The following is a 12,689-nucleotide window of genomic DNA, read 5'->3' on the forward strand; positions in this document are numbered from 1 at the left end:
CCACCTCCAGATTTCCCAAATCCCTTTTCATCGCAAGTACCTACCACTGCACAGCCTCACCCTGAATTCTCGGAAAGTTTTTCACGGCAAGAATGGGAGTCTGAATGTGTGACAAGCGCATCGGTGGAAATTGCGCGGTATATGAATCATTCGCAAGCCGACTTGACGTCCACCCATCATGGACCATGTCTCCCAACTAGCCCCCCCGCCAGATCTGGGCAAACCCGACGACGACGACGACAAAATCCTACGCGCCCGGTTGCACGCCCGTCGTATTGCCAAGTGATGGTGAGTGTTTTCCCTTACTTCCAAGCCGTGTCTCGAACTGTCCCTAACCGCGCGTTTCTCATACAGGAGTCGTGTGGTATAACAAGTCATTCCCTATAACGCTCAGCGAAAACGCCGTCTTCGAGCCTGTCTGCACAGGCTCTCCGACCGATGAAGTCCACGTCTCCGCCGTCCTTGATACCCGTGATCCTTTTTACTCTTCCGTTACGCCACAGTTATATGCCATCGGCTGTGCGACCGTCGTCAGCTACCTCCTCGTCATCATCCTTCTCATTACGCCGCGCACATTCTACGTCGGAGGACCAAGCGGCGGTGCCAATTTCCTCGGACGCCATGGCATGATCAGCGGCTCGTACAGCGCAAATTCGTCCGTTGTCGGAGTCGGTGGGCGGCCATGGCTGCAGAAAGTGGCGGCGATCCTCGTGGCGATCTCATTGACCATCGCGACGGTGGATTCTTTCAAGGTCGCAGAGCGCCAGTACAACTATGGCTATTCTGACGCCGAGGCGCTCACCGACGAGGTGATTGATGGGCTGGAGATTCGTATAGTACGCGTGATTTCGAGCACTTTCTTGTGGCTCGCGCAGGTTCAAACGTTGATTAGGCTGTTTCCGCGACATAAGGAAAAAGTTATGATCAAATGGGCAGGTTTCGCGCTGATCGTACTGGATACCACGTTCAGTATCTTGGAAAATTTCTGGGTGAGGAAGTCGTCGAACCGACCCAGATTATACGACGATGCAATTCCTGCTTTGAGCTACTTGTTTGAATTGTCGCTCAATTTGCTCTATGCTGCTTGGGTCATCTTTTATTCGATCTCCAAGCATCGATTCGCCTTCTTTCATCCGAAGATGCGGAACATTTGCTTGGTAGCTCTTCTGTCTCTATGCGCGATTTTGATACCAGTGGTGTTCTTCGTGATGGATATTGCCAAACCGGAAATTGCCGGTTGGGGTACTTATATTCGGTGGGTAGGATCGGCTGCAGCCAGCGTGGTTGTGTGGGAGTGGGTGGAACGCATTGAGGCCTTGGAACGAGACGAAACCAAGGATGGAATTTTGGGAAGAGAGGTATTTGATGGCGATGAGATGCTTGACGTCACCCCATCTGAAGAGGTTGACTGGCCACGTTATTCATCACAAGGAAATGACCGAGGTGGTGGTAACGGTGCCTCGTCTGGCTGGGGTGGCATGATGGGCTTGGCCCATCGTCCTCTACGAGCGCGGGCCGGACTACCTCGCGGAAACCGCAACAAAGGCACGGGGGCGCCGCCATACAACCAGAATGCCGCAGCAGGCCCACGAGGTTCAAATAATCGCCCAACGCCACCCCCGGCGGCTATCACACCAGTCAGTCGCGCGGATACGACCAGCGCGGCGAGTACAATATACAATGTCAGATACCATCCAGTCGCTAGCCCGACTCCTCCGGTGGCAATGCCTCACATGGAGGAGGAAGAGGAAATAGTGGAAGACAAGGAGGTCGAAGGCGAAGAACACACGCCAAGTGTGAATGAAAACCAGATGTCGACACACGAACCCCGAGAAGAATCACCGCAGATCGTCCAGGCGGATCCCCGATGGCACGCTCTTCTCCATCCTTTCAGAAGGCGGCGTGCTTCCCTGCCCAAAGAGGTGGCATTTGCACAAGCTGGAGAAGAGCCCTCAGAACACAGACCATCTGTCGCAACAGGTGGAGATGGAGAGACAGAGCCCAGTGGCACTTACCCTCGGAGAGATCACTTCTTCTCACTTCGAAATGTTCGTCCGGGCTCTGGCTCGCAACAAACCGACGGTCAATTGCAAGTCACCGTGATCCCGGCGCGCCGGCGCGGTCAGCACACATGGTCCCCGCAGAATCGACTGCTAGAAAGCCAACCGGATGGAACAGGGGGGAACCACCCTGTAGAACCTCCACGCCAGGTGCCATCCTCCCGTCGTCCCGGGCTCCCTGTTCGAGTCATCCCCTCGCAACCATCCGCGTCTGCTCCGTGGACCGATGCCGATGTCGAGCGGGGTGGCGGAGACTATGTCCTACACTATGATCCGGAAACTGCGGCGCTGGTTGATGAGAACGTCAATCATGTGACATCCAACGGGCCAGTCACGGACTTTGATCAGCGAAGCTGGACAGATACCACTATTTCCGAGGAGAGAAATGATGTGGATGAGCCGGCTGAACAGGCTGAATCACACACTGGGCCTCAACGTACGCCTCCAGTGGAACGGGGATCCGATCAACAGGGTCACCCTTCACCAAGAACTTGAAATGATGTTGTATTACCTTCAAAGGTTGGGCTAGGGCATGGTTTTTTTTTTTTTTTTTTTGGGAATAGGGATTTGCACATCAGGAAGATACCCGTGATATAATTCTAAAATATAATTGAATATAGTATGTATGCATATATGCACAGCAGAACCTTGGAATTTTGAAAAAGCAACATACGCATAGTCTGGGAGCCCTTAGGGTCGTATATAAAAATCCAAAACTCTTGAAGAGTATCGAATGACTATCGGAGGCCTCTGCTTGGCTTACGCGAGTGGAGCCAAAAAACCGCTCGGGTACTGGAGGCTCCGGTCGATTTTAGCTTCGGCCACTTTTCCCCATATTCTGCTTCTGCCTTTCATGTAGGCATGGACGTCGCATCATGGCGACAGTCAATCAGAATATGTTTGGCGCCAGTATCACTGAGCAGCCCCGAGGCGCCCAGTTGATGGTGCTTCCTTTGAACCTCCTCGTCGAGATTGTGTCACATGTGGGTATAGCCCACCGCTTCCCGCTCTCTCCTAACAGCTCGACAGGTGAACGACACCGGCGACCTCGCCCGACTATGCCGAACATGTCGCGTGTTAAACTACATGGCGCTCCCGCAGCTATACAGCAACCTGACGCTGACATCCTACGACAAAATCCGCTACCGCGGCGAACAGCCCGAAGGCATCGGGAGCGCAAGTCCCTTCACGATGGGTCTGAACGCAATAATCACTCGATCCTATGCACCACTAGTTCGCTCAATGACATTACGCGGAGAATGGAAGGAACATGAGTTGGAGGAACATGCGCGTGTTGGTCGGGTGCCCGACTCCTCGATGTTGCTGAACATAGCCGCGCGGGCTGCGATCGACCGCATGACAAATTTGGAAAGTTTCAACTGGGAGTTGAATACAAAAATGCTCGACACAGTATTCATGGGCCTGACGCAGCTTCCAAAGCTCACAAATTTGACGATCCGCTTTCCGTCCAGCCGCCACCCCCAGCCCACCTTTGTGATCCCGGGAATGCCACATCTGAAGTGTCTTAAGGTCACGGATATCGACCCGCTATGCTACCCGGATGACATTGCGACTCTGTTATGGAAGAGCCGGAAGCTGCGCGAGCTGAAATTGCACTGGTCGCCGCGCATGCGCGACGCGCAGGAACCGAGTGTTTCGTTGCACGATTACTTCCGCAAGCTTATTGCAAGCAAACAGCCGCTGGCGGTCAAGAAAATGTCCTTCCAGAATCTCTATGCGTTCCACACCGAGGACTTCAACTTTGCCTTTGATCCTACTACTGTGGAAGATGTCACTTTCCTCAGTGGAGTTGAGGGGTCCAGTCTGGTCAACACATTTATTGAGAGCAGCTGGCCAACTGTCCCACCGCACGCCAAGCTTCGTATCAAATCCGTCCGTTTAGACGCTGTTTCGAAACGAAACTCGGAGTTCATTGGCAACTTCCGTGGGCTTGAGCGGCTGTACTTTGTCAATGTTACGTCCGATTCGAGCGACTACCTCAATTCTCCCCGGCCGGGTGGCATGCAGTCATCGGCCCTGACGCCACCCGTTTCTGAAAACCAGGCTGCAGGCGCAGCCAATGGTAACACCACCAACTCCCCCATTGCCTCTGCCTCCCCAGCCAGCCACTTGAATGCTCTTTTGAGCGTACGAGATCTCTACCTCTCCCATATTACCACAAATCACAGTGCCACTTTACGGCACCTTCTACTTCCATCTAAATGGGCTCTGTCCACGGGAATGATCGCACGTTTGGTCCACAGCTGCCCGAATTTAGAACAGCTCGCCCTCGCCACAGAGTTCAACAGCATGGAGACATTGGGTCTTCTCATCCCCTTCCTTCGCAAACTCAAAGCTCTTCGGCTTTTGATTCCCCCTGCTTCCGTCCCACAGACCGGGACACCAGGTGCCGCCCTCAAAGCATCTTTATCCACCAGAGGACAGACACCATTTGACGCCAAGAACATGATAGATGACACCTTCCTAAACGCTAGATCTCTCGCAGAAGTTGTGGAAATCGACGATGCACAACTGACAGAAATGATGAGCTACGACCTCGGGAACGAGCAAGTCTACGGAAACGTCAAAATTCTCGGCATGGGCTGGAAAGCTTGGGAGCTACGAGATTTCTACAAATCACCCCCACCACGTCCCGAATCCCAATCACCAAATGGCCCTCGAGAAACCACCGAGAGCCCTATACGCACTAATGGCCCGGCCCATTCTCACGTTTCCCCCGGTACCCAGACACCGCACATCTCCTCGTGGTCGACTGCATCACCGGGCGTCCGATCGGCTCCGCCATCCGCGTTAGGTAAGCGGAACCGGGAAGACGAAACGCCGACAGCCTCGCCCCACATCCCGGAAGCCAATGACGACCAGGAGACGCCGAAACCCTATCCCAATTGCTACCAACACACCCTAGCCGATGACGGCCTAGTCTGGCGAAGGCGCATGCGCCGAGTTGGATGGGATACTCTGCAGCATTGGGAGATTTGGGGATTGGATGCACAGGAGATTTGATTTATTTGAAATGAAATGGAGTTCTCTTGGTTTGGGTGTTCATTTCATGGTCTGGTTGAAGTCCGATCAGATGTATCTAGACTTGTGGCGTTAGCGTATATAGGTGGTTTCTCTCCTCTAATTTGATTTACATTGAATATATGCACATTTGCATAGACTGTAATGGTGCCGCAGAGTGAGATGTCGGTGCGTCTGTGTGGAGCAGACTTCAGGCCGCACACGCAAGTCTACTTCATCTTTTTACCCAAGTTCCTTTCATGTTCCTCCGCGTCTATTTCGGAATCCAAGTCATCACAATGTGATAATTTATCGCAACTCAATGCTTCATAATCGAGTAGTCAGCAATCTCGATGATTCAGACGAACTAGTCGGGTTTGCGAGCCGATGCGGGGTCGAAACAACACGGATGCTTCGCAAACAGCTACATGTGGTGACAATGCAGCCCGTTCAGAGACACGAAGTGTCTCGTGCAAAGCGTAAGCAAAGAAGAACTGTCATTGCGTACGTGAACCATGATCGCCGTCTGGGTTGGTCTGATTCGAATGTGATAGTTGTACCGCATGCCGCCACAGCAAGATCAAATGCTCTGGCGATGAGCCTTGCGGCAATTGCAAAAAGCGATTAATTGCCTGCCACTTTACCGAGGGCAGCAGTAACAAGATTCTGGTATCTGAAAGGTGAGTTTTCCCACACACCTCCAGAGTTCAGTTGAAGACTAAAGCAGGACCAGATATCTGCGTGACTTGCAGAAGCAAGCTAATAACTGGCAACTTGCAAACGGTCGCAATCGTTCTAATGATGAGAAAGATGATACAGAACATCCTTGGAATCAGCATGAATCAACCGAGGAACTACTGGAGTTTCGGCATGGGAAGTCTACTGCTTCGCCTGAAAACGAATCAACATGCAGCATCTGGACAAGTCCCTTTACTTTACCCACAACCATTTTCAAAGATACACACCAGGAACAACGAAACTGGAGTCAGTCTACATTTTTCGCATCTCTTGACTTGCTTTTTGGTCTGACATTTGCCAGTTTGGTTGGCCCCGATGTCTCCATGGTCACTCACACGGCGACTCACTGTGATGATGACTGACAAGTTTGACCACGATTCCACTGATACATCCCCTCAATTCTACCTGGATGGGGATATATACCCTTTCACTTGGAGTCGCGTGATCTCGGATCATGTTGACACGAACGACTTACCTTCTCTTGACTACGCTCTCTATCTTTTCCAGATTGTACGTTTCCGTCTTGGTCAAAAATATCGTCTCTTCGATCACGACATATTCACTACCCAATTGCACAAATTCTACGACCATCATAATGAAGCTGTTCAGCCTCGCTTTTGGTTTGTTCAATACTTCGCAGTGCTTGCGCTTGGTCATGCGTTCATTTCGAGGCCTCGCAATCAGAGCGATCCACCAGGATCAAAATACTTTGCACGTGCCATGGCTGCTATGCCGAGCTTCATAGCTACTTGAAAAGACAGCTTGTTGGCCATCGAGGCCTTGGCACTAGTCGGACTATACTTGTACGCCATTGATCACCGGGAGGCAGCTCACGTTCATGTTAGTATCAAAACCCGTGCTTTGGCTTTGGGATTGCTGCTTACACAGGAGAACTTCAAAAGATCACCCATGCTATACGGATAGCTCAGTTGGAAGGCATGCACACCCAGCTACCCGAAGAAGTTCTGGGGGTTGCGACGGTTTCCCGCTGTCGAAACCTTTGGTGGTCCTTATACATCATTGATCATCATATCTCTCCGTCCTTGGGCCTCCCGATCACCACCCGAGATCGAGATATCACTGCTTTGACAAACACAGGGAAGACTTTAGAGCCTGGAAGTCAGGATCTAATATTTGATCTACAGATAAGACTCACTCGCATGCTTTCATCAATCATTAGCTGTAAGTTGTCTGTCCCTACTCAATTTGGTTGTCAGTTGTCTTACCCCGAAAGCCATTTATGGATCGGGAAAAAACCCAGCTTGGAACCTTTCTAGAGATAACACGCAGTATCCTAGAAACAATGGCCAAGTATGCTTGCGAAATTGAAGAGATGAACAATTTTCACTCCCACGGTCAAAGGAACAGCCTGCCTGAGGGTACACGCCACATTATCTTGTTATATCACCAGGTATCGTATCAAAATTTCCAAGTCGGCTTTGTTCACCCGTTAACTCAGATATAGTGTGTCATTGTGGCAACAAGACCATTACTTCTATCCGTTCTCAAAGAGCGACTGGAGAAGCTAGGTTGTGCAGATGAAGACTGGCAAAGATTCCTATCTCTTCCAAGATCCCTGATAGCGACTGGCGTCAAATCAGCAGAAAGTATTCTCCAAATCACACATGATGGAAATAGCTTACTCGGTGAGTAAACTCCGTGAAATGCTTCAGCAAACGGCCAGCTGACAGATGTTAAGAGACCTTTTTGCCTTTTGACCTCGAAGTGACGTACGATGCTGCACTACACCTGACAATGGCCAACAGAGTGTTCCCTTCCGGTGTTGCCAACCAACCGTATGACTGTAAAGAAGCACACGCAATTCTAGACGAGCTGATACTTTGCGGAAATCGGGTTGCCGGGGCCCGAAAACGTGAACTCAGTCGCATTGAAACGTTATTCCAGAAATTCGCTAGGCAGGTTGAACAGCAAGGCCTTCGACATTTGAATCTTTCTTGGTCGGCGATTCCACAGCCAGCTCCTACAGCCAACCCGATTCCATTGGAGAAAAGCCATATGACGAGTCCTGCTATGGCAATTGGACCAAACGTGGAAAGTTCACTTTTGCCTGACGATTTACGGACTTCGGCACATACAGGGTACTCGGATAATTTTGGAATCTCATCTCAGGAGTTCCTTTCTATTGTTGACCAGCTCACCAATTCAGTGCCCCAGGGAATGTCAGATATGGGACCTGAATGGCTATCTGGAGATGCTCTATCATTCACGGAGCCATTTACCTAGATTGTACAATAGTATTCAAAAAGGTTTATGCCATCATCGGTGGCATTTGCAATTTAATTCCGTATACAGCCAGCCACAACAAAGGCTATGAGTCCTTTCACTACATTTACATGATGTAGTATTATTCTTCACACGAAAAGGTATTCTGCAACTTGCTCAACATTGGCGTAAATTGCTCCAGGGATATCTAGATGCGAACATGGGGTATTCCTCCGCTTGACTGATTGCCTCTTGCTACCAAGACCTCGAGGGATATGCCTCCCACCGAAGGGTCTCAGGTCAGGACTCATGTAGAGTTCGAGTTATCGGCGCATGAAAATGCAGCCGAGCCTCCAGACTTTTCATAATCGACCATGATTCCAACGACCGAGCTGTAAATTCCAGCAACTGTGAGAAAGCAGCCACAAGCAATCACACAAACGGCCCAACAGACTTTTGGCAGCCAAAATCTCGAGCTATCTCTACCCTTTTCCCAATTGTCAAACAGCCACATGCAGCCCATAGGCTGAAAGCACATCATGGTCCCGAGTAAAGCACCAATCAGCGACACCAACGAGTTGAACACTGGTATAGTACTAGCGATAATATAAGCTATCACCGTGACACCCAAAGTACAACTGATCCAGACCATCCAATGGGTGGGTGTACTCCTATTGAGATGGCGGGATCCTCGGAGCAAGTTGACGAATATGTATTTCGCGGGTATCTGTATGAAGTTTGTGCCATGTGTCAGTTCAAAGTGATCGTGGCAAAGAATTGAGAGAGGAGTGTTTTGTTACATGTGTACAGATTGTTGTCGTGACGATCAGTCCTGGCATTGCAAAACCGTAGGAGATCTTTTTGATAATACCACCAGCTGAGCCAAGCGCCGGAGAGGCCACATAGGATCCACAGTAATAGTATACGACACAGCCAATAGTCATGAAGACGGCTGTGACTGTGACCTGACAGATGAGCACAGCCTGGGTATATTTCCGTGGGTCACGCATTTCAGAAACGATTGCGAAGAACCCAGGAGTCCCCGAGAGCGCAAACACAATCTTGGAGACGGCAGCAATGCCCTGCGTGAACGATGGATGAGCGATGATCTGATAATCGGAGACCCAAGGTGTATCGGTTAACGGCGCGGAGGCGGGACGGTCTTGAATGCCAACGGCAATGACAATGATCATCACTAAGTAAGGCCGAGTCAGTCACATAGAGTGTGGGAAACAGGTCTTTGGACGGAGAGGTACCAGCAATCAAGATACATGAAGCCCTATCCACGCAAACCAGGTGATCCTTCCAAGTGTCCGCACGCTACTGCATGCAAACCCTACGACACTTGCGACGGCGACAAACACCGCTGTACACGTGCCGTGACTAGTGATGGAGTTCAAACCAATCGAAATACCAAGAGCTCCAGAGCCAACAACAAAGATCCAATCTGAGATGTGTTAATGAAAAGTCCGGGTCTTGTCGTTTAGGGAGCGTACAGAGGCAGAAGGCCACCGATAGGACTCCACGGCCAATCCTTCCAAATATCAGCGCACCAGCATCATCAATACTATATATCTCAGGATGATTCAGCTTGAATGTCCCAATTACACAGTTGGACCAAGTAATGATGCAAGCAACGAGGCTGAGACAGATCACACCAGGGACGATACCCAAAGTGTCGAAGGCAGTTGGAACTGCGAGCACCCCTAGACCGATTTGAGTCTTCATCATGAGAACAACTGTTCCCACAAATCCTACCTATACTTTTGTCAGCTGCGGCAAGACATCTGAGGCTCTTTTACCAGTTGATGCATACATTGCGGTAGTTAGGTCCCTCTTCGGTGAGTTCACCAAACACACAGTCGTGGGTTGGATTCTGCTCCGAGTGGTTAGACTTTTTGTCGTCTTGGTCTTGATGTTGCACGTTTAGCTCCATATTGAAAAGGAAGTCCGTGAATTTGAATTTCTTGTGAACGGCTTTACTTGAAATCTCAATCGGCTTTTATACATTCCGCAGTCTCAGTTGCCCAATCAATGGCTTTGCATTAGGTCCACGAAGACAAACCCCCGCATCAGCAATCTCAAACAGCAATATACTACTAGATAAGGGGCGTCACGGAGTGTCGAGGTGAGAATTGCCCGTCGCCAAGGGTACGTCAATGGGAGCCAGTCGATCCTTTCATGATTGGTTCCATACTTCACTTGGGCGATAAAAAGCAAGATTTAGCCTTTTGGATATATTTGTCCATTGATAAACGGAAGCCTCGCCGTAGTGCTGGGAGATATACTGCGCGATTTACCAAAATATACTGACAGGTCGGGACATCCGTTGATAAGGAATTAAGGATATGGTGGGTTGTATTTCCAAGTTAGGACGATGATAGTTCTCAAAATGTGGGGAAGTGGAGTATTGACCATGCACGTCGAAGATTATACCCCAATATCGACAACTCATGCGCCGGGTGTACCCGAGAAAGGTTTGGTGGATCGGGAGTTGCCCGAGTCGACTATCATGACCCGTGGAAAAATGTAAGAATTCTTGGGATTTTGTATTGGATCAGCGTGAGCTACACGAAGTCTTGATGTGTGCTATCTTGCGTGGGCATTCTGATCCCCCAAGTATAATTCTCTGTTCACGGCTTAGCCAAGACTTCCATTTCTCGACTAATTACTCCGTATGATAAGTTGACAATTAGTTGGAACTATGAATGGACAGCCAAAAAGACAGTTTAAAAGATACAGAGTATGGAGTAGTTAGAATGATAGTTAGAATGATAGTTAGAATGATAGTTAGAATGATAGTTAAAAAAAGATCCCAAAGTTGATGATAGTTCTGTTTCTTTACCAATCAAAATATGAGATTAAGCTGATACATAACTACACCTATTTACAAGTAACTATGGTCGTCTTTTTGGCCGCGCGTGAGCGCGGCACTGAGGCTTGTTGTTAGCTTTTCGAGTATAAGCACGTTCCATGGCCACTATTGCGTTCAGATACTTGGCCCTTGATAATGATTACTTTTTCTGTCATAAATCTTGCGCTTTCTAGTCAAATCATTGTCCCTTTTTTGTTAAGTCCACAGGTGTACCTGGGACCTAAAAGCTTTGTATCATTCCTATGACAGAACTAAACCACCGGGGAAAAGCCCAAACATGATGTCAAAATCAAGCCCGCAATGGAGCCAATCAAAAGCACATTCATAGCCCTGTGGTGACACTTCTTGATTTGTGCTAACAAGTAGAATGAGATATAGACTAGAAATAGCTAGCTACAGGCTCGCCCATAACATCCAAACGGGGTGTAATTCCCAATCCTGGCAGACTTGGTGCACTGAGCCGACCTTCAATAACTTCAAACGGACCATCGGCTGTTTTGACCGTCACCATGTCCCTGGGTTCAAGAATACACCGGAGATACTTCTCGGGGATGGTCTGAGCCATGTGAACAATAGCAGCAAATGAGAGATCAGATCCCACTGTATCTTGAACACTGATAGAATATCCCGCCGAAAGGCAGATATCCCGCTGGTGACGACACTTCGTAAGACCTCCGTTCTTCGAAATCTTCATTCCAATACCCTCCACGGCGTCATCCGCGATAAGCTGAGCAATGGACGCATCTGCCGTTGCAAGCTCATCAAAAAAGATCGGAACATTGGTTCTGCGACGCAAAGAGACACATTCTCTCCACGTAGCAGACGGGGCTTCTAGAACAAAATCTAGCCCATCAGGTAGAAGCCGCAGCATACGCAATGCAGTTTCAACCGTGAGTCCTCCATTGGCATCGACTAGGAAAAATTCCCCAGGCTGCTTATCGGCAAGTGACGCGGTGATACGTGCTGCATCAGCCACAGGCTCGCCGCTGACTTTGATTGAATGTCCAACATAGCCACGCCGCCGATGATCTGCGACTCGCGCAGCCATCTCCTCAGGCTCCCCAACGTGAATCGAAGAAATGATGGGAAGTTTAGCGTTGGTTCGACCGCCAAGTAGATCACACACTGGCATTCCAACCGATTTGCCGAATATATCCCAGCAGGTAACGTCGATAGCGGTCTTTGCATGTTCGTGTCCACAAAGCGCCTCGTCCATTGCCTCGTTTATGCGCTCGACTCTCCGTGGGTCGAGCCCAATGAGACTTGGTGCGATCTCGGAGATTCCAGCTCGTACTCCTAGGGCATGAGCGGCGACATAGGTGGAGCCGAATGGGGTACTTTCTCCCCAGCCCTCGATTCCGGTGTTTGTAGTGATACGGACAAAGGTGGCGTCAAAGCTGCTATACTCTCGTCCGCCGGACAGCAAATAGACACCGCCCGAATAGGGAAGAGTTGCTTGGAAGACATCGATTCGGGCAATTGATAATTCCGACATTGTTTTGAGGGTGCATATGAGAACGAAAGAAGATGTGTCTAGATGGCGCTTCCAAAGGAAAGACTTGAGACGACCAGGCTTTTAAGATCCATCATGACTTGGTCATAAGTCCACGTCAAATACTTTCACTTCCAACAATCATCAATGCCCTGGACTGTTCTCTTGGAGTTGCATTCATGTACCGAGCTCGGGACCTCCCGTTTAGTCCACGTTGTGGCATTGGCTGTACCAAGTTCTCGGTACAGATCTCGGGAGCAAACCCGATCCCTGCTCATCC

The 12,689-nt window shown here is 49.7% G+C and overlaps 6 protein-coding genes across 6 annotated transcripts; 4 read left to right on the forward strand and 2 right to left on the reverse strand.

Annotated features, from left to right (window-relative positions):
- Positions 1 to 178: 178 nt before the first annotated feature.
- On the forward strand, positions 179 to 2,555 carry N7506_000844 (PalH/RIM21 family protein; the record flags this gene model as incomplete). Its single annotated transcript, XM_056950140.1, has 2 exons — positions 179 to 272; positions 355 to 2,555. 2 exons carry the CDS (start codon positions 179 to 181, stop codon positions 2,553 to 2,555), a joined length of 2,295 nt encoding a protein of 764 aa, XP_056816055.1.
- A 380-nt stretch (positions 2,556 to 2,935) lies between these two features.
- Positions 2,936 to 5,084, forward strand: N7506_000845 (uncharacterized protein; the record flags this gene model as incomplete). Its single annotated transcript, XM_056950141.1, has 2 exons — positions 2,936 to 3,043; positions 3,090 to 5,084. 2 exons carry the CDS (start codon positions 2,936 to 2,938, stop codon positions 5,082 to 5,084), a joined length of 2,103 nt encoding a protein of 700 aa, XP_056816056.1.
- Positions 5,085 to 6,173: 1,089 nt separating this feature from the next.
- On the forward strand, positions 6,174 to 6,572 carry N7506_000846 (uncharacterized protein; the record flags this gene model as incomplete). The annotated part of the gene is made up of 1 exon (XM_056950142.1): positions 6,174 to 6,572. The coding sequence occupies one exon, from the start codon at positions 6,174 to 6,176 to the stop codon at positions 6,570 to 6,572; it is 399 nt and encodes a 132-aa protein (XP_056816057.1).
- A 1,002-nt stretch (positions 6,573 to 7,574) lies between these two features.
- On the forward strand, positions 7,575 to 8,063 carry N7506_000847 (uncharacterized protein; the record flags this gene model as incomplete). Its single annotated transcript, XM_056950143.1, has 1 exon — positions 7,575 to 8,063. One exon carries the CDS (start codon positions 7,575 to 7,577, stop codon positions 8,061 to 8,063), a length of 489 nt encoding a protein of 162 aa, XP_056816058.1.
- Positions 8,064 to 8,797: 734 nt separating this feature from the next.
- N7506_000848 (transmembrane amino acid transporter protein-domain-containing protein) lies at positions 8,798 to 10,041 on the reverse strand (the record flags this gene model as incomplete). The annotated part of the gene is made up of 4 exons (XM_056950144.1): positions 8,798 to 9,237; positions 9,457 to 9,489; positions 9,539 to 9,800; positions 9,859 to 10,041. Coding segments are annotated over 4 exons (918 nt in total), but the record flags the coding sequence as incomplete, so codon positions are not given.
- A 1,255-nt stretch (positions 10,042 to 11,296) lies between these two features.
- Positions 11,297 to 12,412, reverse strand: N7506_000849 (mandelate racemase/muconate lactonizing enzyme family protein; the record flags this gene model as incomplete). The annotated part of the gene is made up of 1 exon (XM_056950145.1): positions 11,297 to 12,412. The coding sequence occupies one exon, from the start codon at positions 12,410 to 12,412 to the stop codon at positions 11,297 to 11,299; it is 1,116 nt and encodes a 371-aa protein (XP_056816060.1).
- Positions 12,413 to 12,689: the final 277 nt, after the last annotated feature.

Source organism: Penicillium brevicompactum (assembly GCF_028827555.1).
Source record: "Penicillium brevicompactum strain IBT 35665 chromosome Unknown utg000001l_segment0_segment0, whole genome shotgun sequence".
NCBI lineage: Eukaryota > Fungi > Ascomycota > Eurotiomycetes > Eurotiales > Aspergillaceae > Penicillium > Penicillium brevicompactum.